Raw genomic sequence first — 22000 nt, forward strand, 5'->3', positions numbered from 1 at the left:
AGCACCAGAGTTGCGACGAAACGCTAGGAATTTTTCGTAAAAAGACAACACTGACTGTCGTACGTAATTTTATCTACCGGCGGGATAATTCAACATTTAGAGTGGTATACATATTATATATTTTTAGTTATATCAATTGTGATAAATATTTTTTGTTCGTCATTTTTCAATCAACTAGGTATACACTGACTGGAGATTGATAATTACATGATATGGCGTACTGCAGGAGGAAAAAAATATATTAAGACTAGGTAAAACTAGAATTATCCCAGGCACTCCAATCAATACTAGAGAAGAATGGAGACTCTTTGATTTCGGGAATAGTTAAACGCTCCTCTGGCTTGTACCGCAATACCTGAAATAGGAAAGGAAAATAATTGTATGCACAGGTGTTCATTGACTCAGATGTACTGCTTCATTTATCTTGAGTACTTATAAAGTATGTAAACTATTCAAACTCACGTTAGAGATCAATGATTTTACGTTTGCCGATAGTTCTTCGGGAATGTTGAGAATAGAATGCGAGTGATATGGTCCAGGATGTCTAGCTTGGAATTTCTGAAAACAGAAAACATAAACTCAACGAATATCAAGTTAAACTATGATAATTGGACATACAATTCCAGTAAAGAGCTCGTAGAGCAGGACTCCGTAGCTCCAAATATCCGCAGCAGTGGAAGGTGGAATCGTTGGTGAGAAAATACAAAGTTCAGGAGCTGAGTAGGGTTTCTTTAGTTGCAAGAGTTCGAAGCTTCGTTTCGGGACAATGTAGCTCATCGCGACGTGGCCACCGCTGCCTAGTAGTATGTTATCTGGTTTTAAATCCCCAACTATGACACCCTGCTGGTGCAGAGATTCCAGAGCCAGGAGTATTTCAGCTGCCCAATATCGGATGGATCCTTCAGGAAGCTTCCAGAGTTCGTCATCCATTTCAATACCGCTGTCTTCGTTAACAATCGATTGCAATTGACTGGAATTGAGCGTTTCCTCCATCGCTCTATGTGAGCCATTGAGTTTTGACGATTGTTTCACTGACTCACCGTCAGCTTTGAAGTTCTCAACAAAATTAGACTTCGAATTTGCCAAAGCTTCGTCTGATCTTTTGTTTTCTGCCTTCAGATCTGTATTTCCAGATCCAATACCGTGAACACCATCTTTGCTGTTACCTTGGCTGAATTTATCGATTCCTATTGAATTCAGGGCCTGAAACTCCCCACTGTCATCTAAATTTCGAGAATGATCCGGTTTATCTTTGCTGTACAGTAAAGTGCCAGACTCATTCAACCTGCTGGCTATCGAGTTGCTCTTCTTCAGAGTGGCGTCGACGGATCGCAGAAGCTCTTGGGCTTTAGCGAGTAAGTCTGTGGTTGGAAATGTTTTAACAGGCGCAGCGTTGGCTCCAAATTCAGCCTCCAATCTTCTGAGCGATTCATCAGGATCAATCGCCTCCTCTTCTTGATGATCGAGATTTTCTCTGCTGCCACATGATCTGTTTTTCGAGATCTCACAAAGTCCATCAATTTTCGACGACGGTCTTTCCTTAACTTCCAACTTCTTTTCCAGACTTGACTGAATAATAGCGTCGCAACTTGCTGACCTTGTGTGCCCTTTCTCTCGCCAATTAGAGATTGTGCTGCGGCCCTTGTAGTAAGACTTGATATATTCCCATAGCTTTCCTCCACTGAAAAGTAAGAGCTGAGTTGTATCATCAAAACCAACAAAGTTATATCCAGTATCAACTCACCTCGCATGTTGCAGGACAAGAAATATCGTCGAATCCGTTTCTATGCATGCGTAAAGCCGTACCATGAACGGGATTTTTCCACGTAGGATGTAATCGCTGAGATTCTCAAGGCTCCCAGCTGGTTTTTGGACTGTCTGCAGAGAGAATTACTAATTGAAACATCGTTGCCTAGATCAAAGCTAGTTCTTATACATTTTTCAACATGTCGAATAACTCGGAGATCTTTACCTTTATAACTCTATTGCAATCGCGCAAAGTGTCTCTGACCAGCATAACCGAGCCCATGACTCGTAATACTTTATAATTTCCCAATTCGCTCGTAGGCTTGCAAAGCACTGCTACGTTACAGTTCAGATGCCTGTTGTAAAGTCTCTCCGCTCTCTCCAAATACTTGGATATCTTCTCTTTGATCGTCGCTCTGCGCCCGTAATCAGGGTCAGACTGAACACCATTGAGTAGGTTTGCTATGCCCAATTTATACTGTGTGAATGCTTCCTCATATTCACACACAGCCTCGTGTCTGAAGGCTGCGCTCATGTGGGCAGCCGATACCAGAATATAACTGCTCAAGTCTTCAGCTGCACCCTCTGGTAAGTCAGACCCATCATGGACTGAAAAGCCATTTGAAGCTTGAAGGGATGCTGTGAATTCAGGGGAATCGTGCCCGTCACAGCATGACGATTGCCTCTCAAGTTTCTCCTCGTCATTTTTATTATCGATTGGCTCGGTATCATCTTCATAGACGCTCTTCTCACCGGCCCCGCCAATTTCATCAATGTAGTTATTGTTCACAGATAAGCTCTGGAGAACATTATCACTTCTATCAATATCATTATTACCTAGTAAGATTGTTTTGCCGTTTGAAGTTGTGAATTGAGTATTCTGCACAGTGGTTGGAACGTAGCTGGTGCCTCTGAGGGCGGAGTTCAAGTTCGGGTCCTCCTCAGAGGTATCAGAGCTGATAGACGCCGAACAGTCGGTTAGATAGTCTCTGGCGTGTCCAGACTCGAAGAACTTTACAACTACGTTGCTAGTGAAAAGTGGAGTGTGTCTTGCTACAAACTCCAGAAGTCTGGTTGCGCATTGTCGTCGCTCCTCAATGACTTCCGCCTCAAAACGGCCAAAGAACTTAGGTTTTGGAAAAGGTGGAAAGGCTTCTTTGATCCTCAATGAATCATGACGACTGCTCAGTTCCAGGTACAACTTCCTGAAGTCGCTGTATCGTTTCCAAACCGAAACTCTGGACACAGCTTCCGGGGCTGATTTAGGATATATCTAAAAGTAGACAAGCAGTTCAACTTGAAACTCTTGTTGAGAGGACTCAAAACTGATAATAGCAGATGTACCAACCACTGATGTAACTTTGTAGACGGTAAATCCTTTTCTGTGACGCGTAGTCTCATTGATGAGGAATCTTCGTACCCATTTTTCCTTAGATGGTGCCATTTACTGTTATTATTCTTTGAATCGTCTAACAGCCAATTATTGACTAGGGCTTTTTTGTTTATGCTAACATTTCATTCGAGCACGGCTTCTGCTTCTCTTACTGTGTTGACCCAACAGTAAACCAATCTTAAATTACCCAGTTCTGAATCTTTTTCTGTTATGAATGAAGTGTCAAAAATCGATCGATTAACTCGCTGTGGTGTTGGTGGTATTTGGCACGTGTATATGCATATATGCATACCTTTGTAATTTGAACAGAAACTCCTTAAATCATCTGCACGCCATCTGGTTGCAGGATTTACCCACTGATTGTGAACGAAATTAGCTTCCAGCAGTGCTGTTAACAATCTTTCATCTCTTTTGCGCTCCCAAATTCGTGAGTAGCTCTGCCTCTGTCCTAGGGAATTTTTAGCGTTACCAGCTAATTTCGGAACGCATCCCCAGCAGAGATCAGTGGATTTATGTCGTTTTCAGAACGCAATGAATTCTTTGCGTTCCGCAACAAAATGTATGGCGGCCATGATGTAAAGCGGTTCGAAAATAGTGATATACATCATATGCATGCATATACGTAACCGACAACAATAAACCTCGATAATTCAAATCGCGAACAACTTGTTATACTTTCTATTGTCAAATTGAAGTTGAGTTTTATGAATAAAAAGCACTCGTACGGAGGATCTGGCGCTATCGGATCCTCGCCTAGACGGTGAATATGTTTGTTTACGACGTGTTGGACAAGGAGAAGGTCTACCAGATACTGTCAAACGATCTTCGGAATTTGGGGGTTAAACGCCGGATCAAGAAGCAGGCGGCGTCGTCTTCTTCAGCGAAGCCGGACTCGGGAGGCGGTCAGTCGCTGAAGAAGGTCTTTAAGACGAGTTTGGCCCACCTGCCACTGGATGTGGTGAAGCTATCCTCAGGAGCGATCGTCCACGTTCCCCAGTTCGTCAGCCAAGCCTGTTCCTACATTGAGAAATGCGGCAGCCAGGAGGGAATATTCCGAAAGGCGGGATCCCACCTCCGACAGAAGGAGATTATCGCCCGTCTCGACGCCGGATGCACCCTGGGTGAGAAGTACCAGGTCGTCGACGTCGCCAATGTGTTAAAAACATTTTTCAGGGATCTCCCTGATCCGCTGATCCCACGCATTTACCAGGATGTCTTTCTGCGTTGTGCGCTTCTAAAAAATTCCAGGGTCCAGGCTCTGCTCATAGCGTGTCTGATCCTTCCGCCACATCACCTCAACACCCTTGCCTACCTTGCCGAGTTCTTGAAGCGAATCGCCAGGCTCGAGCGGCAGAACAAAATGGGCATTGATAATCTGGCCAAAGTCATGGGGCCCAGTATTATGCCGCTTCAGGAAACTACCATGTCAGCTGTACAGTCGAGACTGGAAACTCATCTTGTCATAGTTAAGGTAAGAATCCAATTTGCATAGTGTGAGAGTTGGTGCTTATTCCGTTTCCTCCTCTTCATAGATATTGATCGAAAACGCTGAGCGCATCGGAGTCCTTCCTGATCACGTAGCAGATCTCATTGCCTCCGAGACTCCGAGTAGTGTTGAAACCGAACTAAATACGTCGGACTTTCTCAACCCATCGAAAAATAAGAAAAAGAAACGACGCAGCGGGAGTCTTACACGTAAGCCACATCTAAGCGCCTCCAATCTCAACCTGAGTACGTCTATCCATCTGACACTATATTTTGTATACTTGTTTGCGTAATCAACTTATTTAAGATTATCATTAGTTAGTTCATTATCATTATCATTAGGATTTGTGTGAAATCATGGCTAACTCTTCCTATTTATTCGTGCTAACAATTTTTGTTCTATCAATGTGGTCAAAATCATTATTCAGTTTCAAATCTATTCAATGACAAATAACGCAGGATATTTTTTTTTCAATTCCAAAGGAATGTTGAATGGGCTGAAGAAGATGGTCAGCAAGAGCGGGTCGCCGGATGCCGCAGCAAGTAGCGGAGTCGTCGGAAGTGAATTTAGTACTGCTGACACACCTTCGATCAAAACAGGGAAGAAGCGCAAAGTGGCTGAGTCTGCAGCGCCGTTGAGTGCAAAGAAAAAGTAAGCAATAGAGTTAAAATAGGTTTTTTTTCAATCGTGTTGTGTTATTGTTTCTAAGCTTTCTGGGGGTATTTATTGCGTTTGTATTGGCTTGCAGGCGCCAAGTGCTTCAGACATTGCCTGACGGCGGTTATCCTAGGCCAGAAAACACTATGTTTGCATCCATAATATCTAATGATCCAAAGTACGTAATGTTTAAAGTGTATTTTTTTGATATTTCATGTAAAGATTTCTCGTGTTTCAAAATACTCGATACTAGACTCTTATTGTCTCTTTCCATTTTTTTACAGCCCGTGCAAAGAAAAGAGTCCCGTTCAAAAGTCTCGAGTTAGAAAATACCTTTCACAGAAAGTCCACATCGAGATGTAAGCCCCATATTTTGATATCATCTAATTTGCGAGGCTGAAGTGGACTTTTCCGTTGTATAAATTTGTTCGTAACGAATTTATAAACTCGTTATTTCTTCATTTCAGAACAGGCAGTGAAAAACTAGAGAAAACTAAAAAGATTCGACTCAGTCTCGATAGACTGGTTTCCAAGAGCAAACAGGTGAGATTTTGTCAAGGACTGGACAATCGGCCTAAAAAGTATGAAGTAGGCTTCAATGAATAAACTTTTTTCAGAAACAGGCTGACTTAGATTCGGAAAATCACAATGCTCCGAATTCGCCGAGAATTGAAAGACGCTGGAGTTCTATGAGCAGTTCTTCTTGGTCGAAGAAAAATCGGGTAGGGTACGACGGTTTTACAGTCGCTCAGTCTCTCTTGAAGGCAAATAGGAAGCTTGAGGATGGTCTCGACTCGGAGTACGACCAGGACGAGGTGTTCATGGATGCAGAGGTGAATTTGTCGGACGAGAACACCGTGGAGGAGCGAATATCTGAAGAACGAATGAACGTTGACTGCAGCCAGGCACCGCCATTTTCAAACTTCACTGACCAACTGGTCGAAGGGGATGAGGAGTACGTAACAATACCAAAGAGCGAGTACGAGGAGATAAAAAACAGAGTGTCGGCAATAGAGTCCAGAATTTCTCAGGAGTTTGGTTGCATATCGACAACCACTGACCAAAGTTTGAGCCAGACTTCGGCCAGCAAGGTGCAAAGTGAGTACGAAAAGACTTTGGAGGAGGCTAGCATAGGTAGCACTGTGACTGCCGATCAACTCGCTAAGAGACTGAGCAGGGAACTGAAGATACGAAGGTCCGCGGAGCACAAAATAATCCGTTCACCCAGTGCCAGGAAAATCGGCAACCTCCGAAGACGCTCTCAAGAAAAACCAGTCGGGTATTTATCAATCGTATCCGTTTTGGTCTGCGACTCGAATTTTTCAACTTTAAAATCGCCAATTTTTTTATGTCCACAGGAAACGAAGCAGCCGGCACGTCTCGTGGCTCGTTTCTAAGCCCGCGAGTACCGACGAACCTATCGAAGAACTGAACAACTTATGTCCAAAGTCCAGCCTGAAGCGAGGCCGACCGAATACGGTCTACACCGGGCTGTCGCAGCGTTCCCAATTGCTCCAGGGTTCAGATTCCATATGCAGTGACGAGACGAACGCGAGGCTCGATTTTCTGCAGAAGCAACTCCATGCGTTGATAACTCACACCGTCGAGCATACCAAAGGCTCTCTGAGCGACGATGATACGTTCCTCGGCGATCGCGACGACAGTTTGGACGTATCGGACGGTGTAATGCGCCCGCCAGTAAGGCGCGCGTCCTCCTTCCATGGTGCGGAGTTTATAGACAATTCCAGACACTTCAACGAGAAGATGAAGGAGTTAAAGAAGTCCAATAGTCAACAGGACTTCACGTTGAACAATGAGCGTCTAGGTACGAGGGAAACCGCAGAGGCGGTAGAACGGGGAAAGGTTAACGAGGACAACAACGTTAATTGGAGAGACGCAGACTGCTATTTTGGCTCGGATGTCAGATCTCGAACTCCCGCCCAACAGACTGGTAGGGCGTCAATTGCCAAATTGAGAACTCAGAATGCGGGAATGGTTCTGGCCAAGGCGAGGCTGTTTGACGAGACTTCCAAGAAGGATGCTTCTAACGGGTCGAATAAGAGCAGGGATGTTAGAACTGACGCGATTAGAAGACAATCCGTAAAAGTGGGGAGAGCCAGGGAAACGAAGAGCTTGGACGGCGTCGACAGTCCTTCCGGACTGAAGAAAACAGGAGGAACGCCACGCAGGAAACACAGTAAAAGTCCAAAGAACAGTGGTGCCAAGTTGAAGCTCCTTCACTCAACGGGCACATCCCCATTGATTAAAATGGAACTGACCATAATGCCGTCTCATCAGAATGCTCAACAGGGTTCGGAGAAAAGGAGTGCCAGGCTGAGTGGTGAGAAGTGCGAAGCCAGACGGCGTTTGGAAACTACGAAAAATGACGTGAAGACTGAAAGAAGCAAACTTAATAAATCGTTGTATTTTAATAGCGGAAATAATTTTCATTGCGAAAAGGAGAATAAGAACTTGTTCAGTCCCAACGAGAAGCAGAAATCACCTGACTGCATATCCAAGGAAATTAATAGAAACATGTTGAATGTGGAGTCATTGACGCCGTGCAAAACTCCCCACATAAAACGGCCTTTAACGTTGAAAACCCCCAAAGATGCTAAAAATTTGATGAGAAAACAATGCAACGATTCGCGACGCACTCCGATGAAGGCTGTAGCTCTAACGACCTTCTCAACTTGAACATTGAGCGCTGTTTTTATAACTATTTGAAAAAAAAAAATTGAAACTTTCTCAATTTTCTTTTCATTCTTACTATATAAATTTTCTGTAAAAGCCCTTTTACAGAAAATTTGGCCATCAATAAATAATTAGTAAACAAACAATGGAATCAGTGTACTAAAAATGTGAGAAATATAAGCAGATTATAGTTTTGGAGCAGAGAATCAAACTGGCTAGCTCACAGATCTGGTTAATGATCTTGATTTGAGTGCACTCAGAGTGTAATTAACACAACTTGAACAATTCATTTTTCATTATTACTTTTCACCTTGTTACGAATTAATGACTGTCATTATATTATATATTTTATTCTTAGCTTTTACATCGTAAATCTTATTGTATTTTGTACTTTACTACGGCGTGCTGCCGGCGATCTACGGATCCTGTGTGAATTGTATCGTCGATAAGTGTGGTCGATTTTATTTTTAAACCTATACAATAAATTATGTCCACAGAGTCGAGGCAGCGATTACTTATCTAAAACCCAGAAGGAAAATGGAAATAACATCTAACAAAGTGTTAATAGCGATTTCTAGGAAGGAACATAATAAGGGCTTTGTGAACGATTAAAAAATTATTTCGCAGTCTGTACTCTGCTATAAAACTAATATCTATTCGAAATCGAAATTGTAACGATGGTGTAAAACTCGGTGGTTGGACAATCTAGATTTTCGAAAACTGAAGACGACTTCTGGGCTGAAATCTGGCGACGAAGTCGAATACTGTGAGAGTACAGTTTTTGGACAGTTTGGGCAGATATCATCCTTTCTGCATAAAAAAAAAACGAAAAACAATGTTGTATTAAAGCATTTTTGTAGTCACTTTACATTCTTTCTCCTAACAATAAGAAGGCTCGACTGGACTAGGACGAAGCAAAAAATTATACTAATATACATTTCCATAATTCGTGTATAATTTGTATACTGAATATGTAATTTTCATCAGAAATTTTGGCATCACCTATTAGAATGCCTGGAGGCTCCTGAGTGATTTACGTGCCTCCGGCGAGACCACACCTTGTGGAAGGGTCTTATCATCTGCATCACCTTATCACAGCAGAGGCGAGACACTGCTCCACGATGATGCATTCTCTCCCAGAATTTGTCCTTCTGTGTGAAAAACAAAGACGGCGAACAACTGACTTCAGGTTCATCAAGGCCAATATGATCGCGTATCATCACTCGAGCGTCGTCCTTATCCTCTTCCATATCGTGGGCCAGGTATCTGAGTGAATTGAGTGGACAAACGGACGTGAGTTATTTTGAATTGATGAAATACATTTCCTTCTACTCTTCTTGATTAATTAAGTATAAAGTGTGCTTGCTCGTTTGCAATAAAACTCCGTATCGAATACATTTCCCCACTCACCGATGAGACGATCTATACATCAGATATTGAACTTATTGTTACTTATTGAAAATTTTATTTAATCGATTATGCAATAGAAAGTAAACCACTAAAAAGTGGATTTCCTATTACAGGGCAACGAAGAAATTCGTTTTTGTGTACTCCTCCGGTCGTAGAGCAGCTCTGAGGAAGTAGGTGAACACCATCGCGATCAAGTAGTTGTCAGCCATCCTGCAGCACTGATCGGCGTCCAGGAAGTCATCGAGTTCATCGTCTGTGGGAGAGGAATGAACATGGTCAATGAACAATAGTGGAAATATGAAGAGCTGGGGAAGATGCGTTACGCGTAAATTTCTTTTTTCCCGTTTCAAGTTCCAAAGTTTGTTTCTTTGCTTTTTAATATTGTGTAATCGTAGGTCGGATGGATAGGGATCAGTTTACCGATTAATTTAAAGAACGAAATTACGCTCCAAGATTTTATCCGTATTAGTCTTGGGGCGCAGCTCGTCGTTGACGTAAGGATAATGTTTCTTTGCGACTGTTCGTCGCGCACTTCAATCTCCATTTTTTCAAATTTTTATTTTCGTCTCTTTCGTTTCGTCAACGCAAGTTTACCCCTGTTTTTTTTTCCCTTTGACTATTGATAGATTTTCTCGATTGATGTAAAAAAAACGACAAAAGAAAAAAAAAAAAACACGCAGAAGAGGGAACAACAACTGTCGAATTCTCGCATTTAAAAACAATCGAATAATATTTGAATGAAAACAAAAGACGATCACAAAATTAGAACAAACTACATCTTTATATGTAATTATATTAGTCACAGGTAAAAGAAATTGTGTGTACTATTTTCATTGTTGTGCGTGTACCGCGGTTTAGTTTTCAGAAATTTAAAAACACATTCGAGAAAGAGACTTGCGAGGGCGCGCAACGTCGATGAATTTCCCGTTTAAAAATCCCGCGGCACGTGTAACAAAACTTGATGATTCTTATCGCAAGTCCACCGATCAATTGCACGTAGATAAAAGCTCGGTCAGATCATCGATAAGTAAAACGATCGTAACGCGTGATACCGACGAACCGTTCCTTTTTTTTTTCGACGACAGCGGATAAACTAAGACTGCTATTGTTGACTCGGCAACCAATCGCGTCACACCACCTGTCCAAACAGTTCGCGAGTCGAGCCGGCCGAAGTTCGAGTTGATCGGCCTATAACTTTGCATCGAAGAAACGCACACGATGTTGAATGACACGATAAATGATTAGCTACACCGTTTTGCGGCTTGAGATTTTTTCGTTTATTAGTCGAATATTTTGTCAATACGATGCACGCGCGGTGAACGAAAATCGAAGACACGTGCTGCGGACTAATCAGGATTATCCAAGTTGCGAAAACCTGTTACGCAATGATCCGTATCGCCCGCGCGTAGCGGTGGTCGACGGGATTGGAATGAAGGCAGTATTGCCAACCGCAAGATTAAAAATTGTTATCATACATATCACAATGCCTAAGGTATTGATAGATAACACTGTCGAAAAATTTTCGCGATCTTTTTTATCGGTTGGTAGCTTTGCTATTTATTAATAACAGTTGGCCGAGTGGCCGCGCGCTACGAGCGCCACTCAAGTTGTCAAATCGTCTTCATGTCGATCCAATCACAAACGCACACACACACCACTGTGCCAAATATCAGAAAACTCGACGACACGACACACAGAAGCAAAATTCTTGGTATCGGGATCGCAGCATCAGGACTGGCGTCAACAAATACGATAAATAAATAGGACCACTGGCCAGGCGACCTGACACACACCCATGTAACCTGCAGCTCAAATCAGTCGAAACGATGAGGACAGCCGGTATCACTTTAATAAGCGTTGCGCTAACCTGCGCCGTCATCGGCAATGCCTATTATCAGAAGAAACAGTTCTACCCGTCCGTCGTCTACATAACCAAGTCCAACCCCAGTATGGCCGTAAGTTGTCTTATATTTCTTATCTTCACATTCTTTATTGTTACCATGATCAGGCCTGTGCCAGTCCTTGTCGTTGCAGAATCTCTTTGGCTGTGGCATTATCACAAATTTCTGTTTGTTGTTACTCGGTTCTAGAATCTTGGCTCGTCACAGCAGATATAAATTGGCTGTTGTCCTTATCGAACCGTGCATAGCTGGCAAACATTTTACCTGAGTTGTTATTTTCGTTTTTCTAGGTAATATACGTCCAGGGGTTGATACTGGTTTTTATAATGAATACGTTCCTGCGAAAAATATTCTTTGGTAATCTCCGAGCTGCTGAACTTGAGGTAAATTGTGCGTTTGCTACCGTCTCAGAGCAATCGAGCTTCTTTTACGTCATGTTTCAATTATTTTCAGCATCTGGTTGAGCGGGCTTGGTACGCAGTGACGGAGACCTGTCTTGCCTTCACGGTATTCAGAGACGACTTCAGCCCCAAGTTCATAGCTCTTTTTACGTTGCTGCTATTTCTCAAATCATTTCATTGGCTCGCCGAGGATCGAGTCGATTTTGTAAGCCGCTTAGTGTCTTTCGTGCTTCATAGTTGGTTTACTGGATATACTCATTTGGTTTTTTCTTGGTTCTCCAGATGGAAAGGAGTCCCGTGATCACCTGGTTGTTCCATGTCAGGGTCTTGAGCCTCTTGACTCTTTTGTTCACAATAAATGGGACGATGATCGAGTACGCTTACATGTCGACCCTTACCAAAGGCGCGTCTGTGCAGCTCGTCTTTGGCTTTGAATACGCCATACTCCTTACCGTTGTTCTCAACATCACCATCAAGTATGTGCTTCACACGGTCGATCTCCAGAGTGAAAATCCCTGGGATAACAAAGCAGTTTTCCTTCTCTACACGGAAGTGATTATTGGGCTATTAAAGGTAAGAAGCAAATGGTTGCAAAGTCCATTTTAATCTAAAAAAAAATTATCTACATGAAATAAAATCCAGGACCAAAATAAAAACGGAAAGAAACAGGTAAACGCCTTATTTTTCCATGTCTCAGATGATCTTGTACGTTGCGTTTGTCACCATCATGGTCAGGATATACACTCTACCGCTATTTGCCTTCCGTCCCATGTACTACACAATGCGCAATTTCAAGAAAGCGTTCCACGACGTGGTGATGTCGAGAAGAGCGATCAGGAACATGAACACGTTGTACCCGGACGCTACTCCAGAAGAATTAGCAGCCGCGGACAATGTCTGCATTATTTGCAGGTATGTCATGTTTCGACTGTGGAAAAGCAAAGAAAAAATATGGAATAAATTTTAGATTAAAGAGAACAGTTGTGTAAACTCAACTCCAATGACAATGTGTTTCTCTCTGAGAAAACGAATGTTTTTGTTTTTCCAGGGAAGAGATGTTTACTGCTAGTAAAAAACTCCCCTGCAACCACATATTCCACACCGCCTGCCTCCGGTCTTGGTTCCAACGTCAGCAGACCTGTCCAACATGCAGATTGAACATCCTGCGACCCACACCGCCCAACGCTGGCCCAAGAGCCCAGAATCAAGCTCCCGCACCTGGTCAACAGGCCCCGCCAGCGGCCCAGGCACAAGGCGTCAATCAGCAAGGTAGTCAAGCTTGCAAATATACTAACGAAACAGTGGATCGCTTGCCGTTCAGAAAAATGACTCATCCAAATTCTCTTGTCAACTCGACAGCTGATCAGCCGTTTCAAATGCCAGCTGGCTTCTGGATGGGCCTTCAAGCGCAGCAAGGAGCTGGCGCGCAGGTCCAAGGCCAGAATAACGCCCCCAACATCGGTTTGCCTCCGTTCCAGTCCGTGCCTCCAGGCAGCATGCCACTCTTTGTGCCACCCTTTCCTCCGATGGTTCACCTGCCTCCCGTTCCTGCTCCTCCTCCCAACCTGACCACACTCACCGACGAGGAGCTCAGGGCAATGGAGGGCAACATGCGTCAGGCAGTTGAGGCCAGAATTCAAACTCTTCAGCGAGTTCAGCTCTTACTCGATGCTGCCAACGCCATGATGAGCCAGTACCAAACTGCCGCCGCTACTGCCAAGTGAGGAATTGTTTTGTTTGTCTTTGTTTTTTTGTTCTGTTTTCTGTAGGGAGAAAAGTAAAATTGATATCGAGCGGAGTAGAGTAACTCTTAATATTGGAATTTATCTAGCTCCTGATACATTAAGTGCGTAAACAAAGTAACTGTGTCTCCTGCTTAATCCCCAGCATTCCAGGGCCGAACGTGGCGTCGACGGCTGAAACGGCGGCGGAGGTGAAGAAGGAAGAGAAGGCAAATCACGGCGAGGATGCAGGGCCGAGTCAGAGCGAGCAGGGCAAAGTTGCCGGTGAACCTTTACCTGGTAGCAGTGGTGCGTCGAACGAGAGTATCGTACAAACGGATACGAAGACAATGAACGCGACGACGTCAAATGAGAATCACGCGACTCCGTCCACGTCGAGAACAAGAACAGAACCAACTGACGAGAAGGAGATGCTGAGGAGAAGACGGTTGCAAAAATTCATAGCACAAACAACGACGACAACGGATTGAAAAATGAAAACAATTAATTTAACGCGTGTTTCTCTTTAGCGTAAAACAGACGGATCGTATACAATGTTATTGTATGTAAAAATATTACCTAATATGCCCGGATCAAACGAAAACGCGGTGTATCAATTACTCGGTGTAATGCCGTTTGGACAGATGAATGCTAGAACTTGTGTACTGATTCATGAAAAAAGAAATCGAAAGAAGCAAAGAACTTCTTTTGAAAAAGGACGCTGATCACGAAATCAATGATTGTGTATAAAAGAAAAGAAAAGAAAAAAAAATAGTAATGAGATTTTTTCGATGAATATTATGTTCATTTCTCGAGAGATTGAAATATGTTATATATCTATGTGTAATATAAATATATAAGTAATGTGTATATCGTACAAAAGTTTTGCTAGTTTTTCCGAGTTTATATAACTCCAGGTAATCATTTCTATCGATAAATTATCAAACGGACTGCTTAACTTTTTCGGAAAAGAACACGAAGAACTGTGTCTATAAGTGATAAATCAAACATCCAAAAGATTCGATTAATTCGCATTTTACTTCCTTATATTTTTTTACCATCTGGCACCGGTATCACTACCACTGCAGTTAATATACAAAGAAAATATAAAAATGCCGTCACAGGAGTCTGTCCAAATTCCTATTTACTATATTTTAAATTGAAAAAGAATAAAAATGGGAGGAAAAACTGTCGCACATTCTTTTGAATAGCTGTAATCTATTTAAATTTTTCGGGTCTTCGCAGATGGTGTTGGTAAATATTTTATCAAATTTGAGATGCTCAATAATCCTGGCCGATTGTAATAGTAAGATTTCGTGTACAACAGGTCTACTGTTGCCATAATTCCTTCGAGCATTACCTCTGTAAATAGTTAATTGTTTTTTCTCTCTCTCTTCATATTGAATTTTTTATTTATTCCAGTTTGCTTTCCAAATCGCTAGATCACCAACGGATTTTATCGACAGGTATACACTTGCATAATACTCTTTATTCTCCCATTCCCTTTTTCTATGTTGAAACTATCGATTATGTTCACAGCAGATTAATTTGATACCTCAGTTATCTTGTATATTCATAATAATTGCAATTTTTATCGTTATTATTGATAAACCAAATATTAGCCAACTAATTCTACAGATGCAAAAGTTCCACCTGACGTATCTGTATAATTATTTATATATTTCTACTATAAATGAAACTATCTGTAATTATTCTATTATGTTTTGTTCGAAAACAGGTAGCTATAAATATTCTTCTCATTTCCTTCATTTTTTCTTGTCGAATCAAATTTTTCAAGTTTTTCACACCAATCGTATTTAATTATTTGCATTATGCTTCGGCGTACTCGAATCGATACAATTCGTTGGGAATTGAATTACTATTAACAGTGTAAGTTTTTTTTGGGACAAGGTTGTGACACCAATACGATGGCAAAGTGAGAATTCACTGTATCGAGGTGAAAAAAAAAAAAACTTGTACGATACAGTTTACTGTAATTATAATAACAACTCTTGTTTATAAAGATGATAGTAAAATTATTTGTCTATTTGTAAGTATACATGTTGCATATATGCTGTTTTCCTTACTTCTGTTTATTTCACTGGCTTATTTACATTTCTGACATTCCTTATCTTGCCGTTTTGATTATCGGCAGTTGGTGAAGCAAAAAAATCACTTATCGACACCGCGTGTCACGATCGTTTGCAAATTTTGTCGCCTGTCTAGGTCCGAATAATCTGATTCATATGAACGATTCTTTCGGGAACAAAACAATTCCATTTTACTTTTTTACGACATTTGACAGACGTTGCGATCGTCGTATTATGTGGGCGTATTATTATCCCTTCAAAAATGCTGCGCAGATTTCACTTTTTATATTTACATCAACTATTACATTTTGTTTGTAACAATTTAATCACACTATGCTATAGAAAATCCATTCCTTGGTTGAGTTTGGGAGGGAACAGAAGATATGTAAAGTATAAAATTATTTTCGAAAGTACATTTTTCATAATCTTGAAGTAACCTGTACACTGTTTTCAGATACATAACGTAAGTTGTTGCGGATCGTACGATGAATTTTCAAACGTGTTTTTTATACTCAGTTACGTACAATAACGCCTGAATGTTGTAAATATTCTAGAATCCTGGGTGGCGAAAGCAGGTAACGACATCTCCTCAGTTTCTGCAGCGATGCGGCTTCGACTGAGAACATTCTAGCAGGAGCCTCCTTCCCACCTTGATACGAACGACGATCAGGAATTGGAGTAAATTCAAATATCGCGGGGCGGAGCCGTGAACTCGGCGCGGTGAACCCCGTGGCGCGTTGTTGTGATCTAATATGGCGGAGTGTAATGTTGTGGCTGCCGAGTGTCTACGTGAATTATAAAACGTGAATAGAGATCATCGGCGGGGTAGGGTGATCGGGAGGATGTATTGTGCGGACGTTGCGTCGTTGGATTGACTCTCGTAACGGTACGCGGATAGCGTCGAGCAGCCGCGGATTATCTCGACCGCTTCAACACCTCCGCGCGTTGTTTTCCGTCAACGAAAGAATTACACATATTTCGGTGCGGTGTATACACACGCACACAGGACCACACATCTTCGGATTCGTCAAAGACGTGCCGCTCTTCAGCTTCCACACAAATTTTCTGCCGTTCGTTCTGCCGCAGCCGCTTTCGTCGCTGTCGCCGCTACAAACCCGTCGAAGAGAGTAGCAGCAGCAGCTTAGTGTTGTCGGTGGATCGCCTCTTCGCTGACGGGGGGGGGGGGAAGGGGAAACCTTGGCCGACGATTGTAGCATATCAAGCTTGCACAGTTTTTCGGTACAACCCGTCAATTTTCTATCGCCAATCAATTATCGCTTGTTGTTATTGTTTGGCGTTGTTTTCTTTCGTTCGTCCTCTATCCTCGACTTTTCCATTCCGCAGGCAACGGACGTACGAGCAAATGATCATATAACTGTGGAGGACGACAGGCAATACCGCACGCACGCATGTGTACGACGTGTCGTGTCGTAGTATGCGTACGACATGTTATAAAAAAAAGAAAAAACAAAAGAACGTGCGAAAAGTGCCGCTGAGCGAGTAGCGTGAGGAGGGAAAGGGATAGGAGTAAGAAACTGTGGAAGAGAACGACGATATCGAGGAAAGAAACACTAGTCGGCGATTATCGTGGTGAAAAATAACAGAGATAGAGAATAAAGATATAGAGAAGAAGAACCGTCTAAGAAGAAAGTTATATTTTATCACGCTTAATCAAACGGGCGATTGATTGACGATCGCGGAGAACCGACCGAGTCCTATTTAAGTGAAAATTTACGAATATCGTGCGGAGTATTAAGTGAATGAGTGAGTGTAAGATCGTACGGGAAACACGACGACAACCCTCGAATTCCCGCGCTGCCGATATTATATCCCAGGCAGCAGCAGCAACCTTGCGTGATTCCTAAATCTGTGAGGAGAAAGAACAAGAAGCAGGCATCGGATAGATATAATTTAAAGTAATAATAATAATGATAATAATAAAACTCGGTGCGAGGAAGATTGAAAAAAAAAGGGGGTAGACAAACCATATTATTAACGATATATATATATATACATATATATACACACACACACGTACATATGTAACACGGCTTACGCACACTCACATATTCTACGTTGTTTGTAGACAGTTACAGTCTTGAGAGACAGAGAAGTAAGAAAAAAACAGCAAAATGCGGCGCAAACTTACGTACTGTTGAAAATATCCGGACGTTACATTATCGGTGGATCTGAATACGGAGCACGAACATTTGAAAGAATAGACGTACACACCCACACCCAAATAACAATAATGCGGATTTCATCGCCTAGGTCGATCGTCAAAGGTTGTAAGACTTATACGGACACTTGATCGGGCGTTGGGAAGATTTTTCAAGGAAAAGAAGAAAGTGAAGGCAGAAAAGAGACAGTAGAGAAAGTAAAACAAACGCCAGTCATAACCTACGATGCGAATCTTTTTCTGGTGACGTCATAAATATAGTTATAGTGTGATAGTAATAGTAATAGTAATAGTAATTAGCGTGTCTTAAGAAAGAGAAAAGTAAGAAAGTACACATATTCAAGTAGATAGACACTATACATGCTGTTTTGGTAGTTATAATATATATTTGAACCGAAGAGAACGACCACAATGACGGACACACGAAGAAGAGTCAAGCTATATGCTCTGAACGCCGATCGCCAGTGGGATGATCGTGGTACCGGACACGTCTCGTCGTCGTACGTCGACAGGTTGAAGGGAATCTCACTTTTGGTCAGAGCCGAGAGCGACGGATCACTTTTACTCGAAAGCAAGATTCAACCTGACACCGCGTATCAAAAACAACAGGTAAAACAACGCCGAAGCATAATTTATTGCAATCATACAGATTACGTTTAAATTTTTCTCAGTGTTTCTAATGTAGATAGAAAGTGATATTCCTATTTTTAAACTCCGCAGGACACACTGATCGTATGGTCGGAAGGGGACAACTTTGACCTGGCGCTGAGCTTTCAGGAGAAGGCAGGATGCGACGAGATATGGGAAAAGATATGTCAGGTGCAGGGCAAGGATCCGTCCGTTGAAATAACGCAAGATATAGTCGAGGAGTCCGAAGATGAGAGGTTTGACGACATGTCGGATTCGGCGCCGCCGATCGAATTGCCTCCGTGCGAATTGGGTCGGCTGGAGGACATAAACGAGCTGGTGGGTAACTGCCTGTCGTCACCGATAAGGAAGGAGAAACTGGCGATGGCATTGGAATCTGAGAGCTATATAAAGAAGCTGCTGAACCTGTTCCACACGTGCGAGGACCTGGAGAACATCGAGGGTCTCCATCACCTCTACGACATATTCAAAAACATATTCCTTCTGAACAAGAACGCCCTCTTTGAGGTGATGTTCGGGGACGACACGATATTCGATGTAGTAGGTTGTCTAGAGTACGAGCCCACGCTTCCCCAGCCAAAGCGTCACAGGGAGTACCTCAGACAGCTGGCGCGGTTCAAGCAGGCGATCCCAATCACGAACGCCGAGCTACTCGCCAAGATACACCAAACTTATCGCGTCCAGTACATTCAGGACGTGGTTCTACCTACGCCCAGCGTCTTCGAGGACAACATGCTCAGCACGTTGAGCAGTTTCATATTCTTCAACAAGGTAGAGATCGTCACGCTGATACAGGACGACGAGAAGTTCCTCACGGAGCTATTCAGTCAGCTTACGGACGAGGCAACCTCCGACGCTAAGCGGCGAGACCTCGTTCTGTTCCTCAAGGAGTTCTGCAACTTCTCACAGAATCTCCAGCCGCAGGGTAAGGAGGTATTCTACAAGACCCTCACTGCTCTTGGCATTCTTCCTGCCCTCGAAATCACTCTCGGCATAAATGACGCGCCAACCAAAACAGCAAGCATTGACATCCTTACGTACATCGTCGAGTACTCGCCTAGCGTTGTGCGAGACTATACGCTGCAGCAGATCAACAATACGGAGCAGGAGCAGATGCTGATCAACGTCGTCGTTGCCCAACTCGTTGGGGATAGTGATCCGGAACTTGGGGGCGCCGTCCAACTCGCTGGCGTTCTACGACTGCTTCTGGACCCTGAAAATATGCTCGCGTCTGTCAACAAGTCGGAGAAAACCGACTTTCTCAATTACTTTTACAAGAACAGCATCTGCACTCTGATCGCCCCACTCCTGGCTAATACCATCGGCGAGAGGCCAGCCCGCGAGGATTACAGAACTGTTCAGCTGCTCGGTCTCATTTTGGAACTCTTATCGTTCTGCGTTGAGCATCATACCTATCACATTAAAAATTGTATTCTAAATAAGGACTTGCTCAGGAGAATACTCGTTCTCATGAAGTCGACGCACACGTTCCTCGTCCTCTGCGCTTTGAGGTTTATGCGAAAGATTATTGCTCTGAAGGATGAGTTCTACAACAGATACATAATCAAGGGAAACCTGTTCGCCCCTGTATTTGATGCTTTTGTCAGGAATAACGGCAGATACAATCTGCTCGACTCGGCGATTTTAGAAATGTTCGAATTTATCAAACTGGTGAGTTTATTTCTCTTAAATTCTTTCGTAAAATCCTGGAAAAACAAATTATGTACAATTTTAATCATACATGCAAACGTCGAAAACGTTGACCGCGTTCCAGGAGGATATAAAGTCGCTGTGTTCCCACGTCGTCGAGAACTTTTCTAAGGAATTGGAGGCCATTGATTACGTTCAGACTTTCAAAGCACTCAAACTGAGGTACGAACAGCATCAGGACAAACTGAAAGATCGTGACAGAGGTGCCTTGGACAGGTGAGTCTGTTTTTTCATTTACAGTATTCGCTCCGTTTACTTTTTACAAGCTATTTTCGTTCACGCTCTTCTCTCCGCACATTAGCGTCCCTTCGATATTGAGGAATAGCCGGTACCGTCGCGATCAGCGTCAGCTCGACGAGGAAGAGGAAATGTGGTTCAACGAGGAGGAGGACTTTGACGAGGGAGAAGCAGTCGTTCCTGCGGCTGCAGCAGACATCGTGCCACCTGCTGCGACCAAAAAACAACCCCCGGCGCCTAATCCGGCACCGAATCCTAATCCTGTGGATCCGAAAACTCCACAGCTGCAACAGCAGCAGCAACAACAACAGCAACAACAAACGGTACTCAATAATAATGCGACAACGCACCAGCAGCAGCAGCAACAACCACAACAACAACAACCGCAATTGAATAGCATCCAACCTTCCAATGATTCTCCGTTACCTGCCGAGAGTGCCACGAGTCCGAGCGTTGTGATAGAAAAGACTGGAGCTGCTATATTTAGGAAGGTAATGATCTCAAGAAATATACAATCACCAAATCTATGAACAAGGCTTTAAATTTTTTCTTATAATACATTACACCTGCTTGGTAGTGTTTCGAGAGTAAACTGGGTTGAAATCCACGGCGATACTGTTTGTGCCTGTGAAAAATCATCCAAAAATAAAAATTATTTCTAGTAAATTGATCTTGGGTTGTCGACGATGGAATAAATGACGTATTATTTCAGGGTCTTGTCGACTACGAGGGTGATTCGGATGAGGAGGAAGAGGATTCCGAGTTGAGTCCGACGCCGAAACGGCAGCGACTCTCATAGTCCGGGGCAGAATAAATGGATGGCGTTGTGTTATCGCCGTGTGACGTGATGAACGAATATGATATACATATATCCGTGTTCCCGAGCCTAGCTCGTAGGGGATATATCTGTGCGTGTGTGCGTGAGCGTGACTGTCTGTATCGTGGGCCGCGAAAGGGAGGAAGGGGAACAACTCTAGTATATCTATCCGCGCGTCGAAACTGGCTATAAAGAAAAGGGAAAATTTAATAAAAGTAAGAAAGAAAATTACACACGAAATGACGATAAGAGGCGAAAGGAGAAAATAAATAAATATTTTACTAGCGTGGAAATTGATGGAAGGATCGGGTTTTCGAAAGCGAAGAAACAACCAGAAGCGAACAAGTAAGGTGAAACAAAACGAAGTATGCAACGAGGATAAGGTGGAGGCGGAGGAGAGGCGCTTTGGTCAAACGACACCGAACATGAGATACACGCATACATACATACGATATACTATACATAAATATACAAACATACTTATATGTATATATGCAAAATATACATACATAAATACAAACGGTTAAGAGGAATATGGAAAGAAAAGTGTAGAGACAGGGTGAGAGCGAAAGAGGGAGTGAAAAGAGCCAGGCGAAGGGAATTTTTCAACTTTTATATACATATGCGACAGTGACTAGGGAGCGATACTTCCATTCTAGAATTTTTGCACTGGCAATGAGTTTCATAGGTTGAGAAATGTAGTTTGTATAGATACAGTTTTCGGTCACTCGGAAAAGAGAAATACGTTCGTTTTATGGGCTCTGGGTGAACCAAATTTCTTCAGCTGTCGAATACACAGAGTTTTTACGAAATCTCAGCGAAAGACACCCTCGGATTCCTTGTCAGAATGACAGGAAACGCGCGAGGTAACTCAGTGTTGTAACTATAACATCAAACCTAAACGCAGCTC

General features: G+C 42.8%; 5 protein-coding genes across 11 annotated transcripts; 3 read left to right on the forward strand and 2 right to left on the reverse strand.

Annotated features, from left to right (window-relative positions):
• Nucleotides 1-107: 107 nt before the first annotated feature.
• LOC124413797 (ribosomal protein S6 kinase delta-1) lies at nucleotides 108-3466 on the reverse strand. 2 transcript variants are annotated; one of them, XM_046894575.1, is made up of 6 exons: nucleotides 3091-3466; nucleotides 1973-3019; nucleotides 1745-1878; nucleotides 619-1681; nucleotides 463-558; nucleotides 108-355 (listed from the first exon to the last, which is right to left on the reverse strand). In XM_046894575.1, the coding sequence occupies exons 1-6, from the start codon at nucleotides 3145-3147 to the stop codon at nucleotides 248-250; spliced, it is 2505 nt and encodes an 834-aa protein (XP_046750531.1). In that variant the 5' UTR covers nucleotides 3148-3466; the 3' UTR covers nucleotides 108-247. The 2 variants fall into 2 exon arrangements, with proteins under 2 accessions (XP_046750531.1, XP_046750530.1); XM_046894574.1 differs by having other exon boundaries at nucleotides 3095-3465.
• A 259-nt stretch (nucleotides 3467-3725) lies between these two features.
• Nucleotides 3726-8025, forward strand: LOC124413890 (rho GTPase-activating protein 21-like). 2 transcript variants are annotated; one of them, XM_046894680.1, is made up of 8 exons: nucleotides 3726-4610; nucleotides 4672-4870; nucleotides 5108-5276; nucleotides 5374-5460; nucleotides 5567-5641; nucleotides 5750-5825; nucleotides 5900-6561; nucleotides 6641-8025. In XM_046894680.1, exons 1-8 carry the CDS (start codon nucleotides 3906-3908, stop codon nucleotides 7977-7979), a joined length of 3312 nt encoding a protein of 1103 aa, XP_046750636.1. In that variant the 5' UTR covers nucleotides 3726-3905; the 3' UTR covers nucleotides 7980-8025. The 2 variants fall into 2 exon arrangements, with proteins under 2 accessions (XP_046750636.1, XP_046750637.1); XM_046894681.1 differs by having other exon boundaries at nucleotides 4672-4834.
• Nucleotides 8026-8310: 285 nt separating this feature from the next.
• LOC124413898 (speedy protein A-like) lies at nucleotides 8311-9961 on the reverse strand. The gene is made up of 4 exons (XM_046894697.1): nucleotides 9807-9961; nucleotides 9498-9639; nucleotides 8979-9242; nucleotides 8311-8786 (listed from the first exon to the last, which is right to left on the reverse strand). The coding sequence occupies exons 1-4, from the start codon at nucleotides 9928-9930 to the stop codon at nucleotides 8630-8632; spliced, it is 687 nt and encodes a 228-aa protein (XP_046750653.1). The 5' UTR covers nucleotides 9931-9961; the 3' UTR covers nucleotides 8311-8629.
• A 1031-nt stretch (nucleotides 9962-10992) lies between these two features.
• Nucleotides 10993-14385, forward strand: LOC124413894 (E3 ubiquitin-protein ligase synoviolin A). 3 transcript variants are annotated; one of them, XM_046894689.1, is made up of 8 exons: nucleotides 10993-11341; nucleotides 11578-11670; nucleotides 11741-11893; nucleotides 11971-12261; nucleotides 12386-12600; nucleotides 12737-12957; nucleotides 13048-13408; nucleotides 13584-13808. In XM_046894689.1, exons 1-8 carry the CDS (start codon nucleotides 11213-11215, stop codon nucleotides 13606-13608), a joined length of 1488 nt encoding a protein of 495 aa, XP_046750645.1. In that variant the 5' UTR covers nucleotides 10993-11212; the 3' UTR covers nucleotides 13609-13808. The 3 variants fall into 3 exon arrangements, with proteins under 3 accessions (XP_046750645.1, XP_046750644.1, XP_046750643.1); XM_046894688.1 differs by having other exon boundaries at nucleotides 11002-11341; nucleotides 12386-12585; nucleotides 12770-12957; nucleotides 13576-14385; XM_046894687.1 differs by having other exon boundaries at nucleotides 11005-11341; nucleotides 13576-14385.
• A 1696-nt stretch (nucleotides 14386-16081) lies between these two features.
• On the forward strand, nucleotides 16082-21300 carry LOC124413891 (serine/threonine-protein phosphatase 4 regulatory subunit 3). 3 transcript variants are annotated; one of them, XM_046894683.1, is made up of 6 exons: nucleotides 16082-16738; nucleotides 16844-18287; nucleotides 18399-19997; nucleotides 20089-20252; nucleotides 20338-20764; nucleotides 20986-21300. In XM_046894683.1, the coding sequence occupies exons 2-6, from the start codon at nucleotides 18090-18092 to the stop codon at nucleotides 21070-21072; spliced, it is 2475 nt and encodes an 824-aa protein (XP_046750639.1). In that variant the 5' UTR covers nucleotides 16082-16738; nucleotides 16844-18089; the 3' UTR covers nucleotides 21073-21300. The 3 variants fall into 3 exon arrangements, with proteins under 3 accessions (XP_046750639.1, XP_046750638.1, XP_046750640.1); XM_046894682.1 differs by having other exon boundaries at nucleotides 16082-18287; XM_046894684.1 differs by having other exon boundaries at nucleotides 16085-18287; nucleotides 20101-20252.
• The last annotated feature ends 700 nt before the right edge of the window (nucleotides 21301-22000 follow it).

Source organism: Diprion similis, chromosome 13 (genome assembly GCF_021155765.1).
Source record: "Diprion similis isolate iyDipSimi1 chromosome 13, iyDipSimi1.1, whole genome shotgun sequence".
Taxonomy (NCBI): Eukaryota; Metazoa; Arthropoda; class Insecta; order Hymenoptera; family Diprionidae; genus Diprion; species Diprion similis.

Bases quoted from the DNA above. Each gene is read 5' to 3' on its own strand.
- LOC124413891 (XM_046894682.1), top strand. From the start codon at position 18,090: ATGACGGACACACGAAGAAGAGTCAAGCTATATGCTCTGAACGCCGAT. The intron at 18,288-18,398 runs GTAAAACAACGC...TAAACTCCGCAG, and splicing joins CCGCGTATCAAAAACAACAG to GACACACTGATCGTATGGTC. The intron at 19,998-20,088 runs GTGAGTTTATTT...TCGAAAACGTTG, and splicing joins TGTTCGAATTTATCAAACTG to ACCGCGTTCCAGGAGGATAT.
- LOC124413890 (XM_046894680.1), top strand. From the start codon at position 3,906: ATGTTTGTTTACGACGTGTTGGACAAGGAGAAGGTCTACCAGATACTG. The intron at 4,871-5,107 runs GTACGTCTATCC...TCAATTCCAAAG, and splicing joins CGCCTCCAATCTCAACCTGA to GAATGTTGAATGGGCTGAAG. The intron at 5,461-5,566 runs GTACGTAATGTT...ATTTTTTTACAG, and splicing joins ATAATATCTAATGATCCAAA to CCCGTGCAAAGAAAAGAGTC.
- LOC124413797 (XM_046894574.1), bottom strand. From the start codon at position 3,190: ATGGCACCATCTAAGGAAAAATGGGTACGAAGATTCCTCATCAATGAG. The intron at 1,879-1,972 runs GTAAAGATCTCC...TTCTCTCTGCAG, and splicing joins ATTGCAATAGAGTTATAAAG to ACAGTCCAAAAACCAGCTGG. The intron at 559-618 runs GTATGTCCAATT...TTCTGTTTTCAG, and splicing joins ACGAGCTCTTTACTGGAATT to AAATTCCAAGCTAGACATCC.
- LOC124413898 (XM_046894697.1), bottom strand. From the start codon at position 9,930: ATGGAGATTGAAGTGCGCGACGAACAGTCGCAAAGAAACATTATCCTT. The intron at 9,640-9,806 runs GTAAACTGATCC...CCTCTCCCACAG, and splicing joins TTCGTTCTTTAAATTAATCG to ACGATGAACTCGATGACTTC. The intron at 9,243-9,497 runs GTAATAGGAAAT...CAATTCACTCAG, and splicing joins ACGAATTTCTTCGTTGCCCT to ATACCTGGCCCACGATATGG.
- LOC124413894 (XM_046894687.1), top strand. From the start codon at position 11,213: ATGAGGACAGCCGGTATCACTTTAATAAGCGTTGCGCTAACCTGCGCC. The intron at 12,262-12,385 runs GTAAGAAGCAAA...TCCATGTCTCAG, and splicing joins TGATTATTGGGCTATTAAAG to ATGATCTTGTACGTTGCGTT. The intron at 12,958-13,047 runs GTAGTCAAGCTT...TCAACTCGACAG, and splicing joins ACAAGGCGTCAATCAGCAAG to CTGATCAGCCGTTTCAAATG.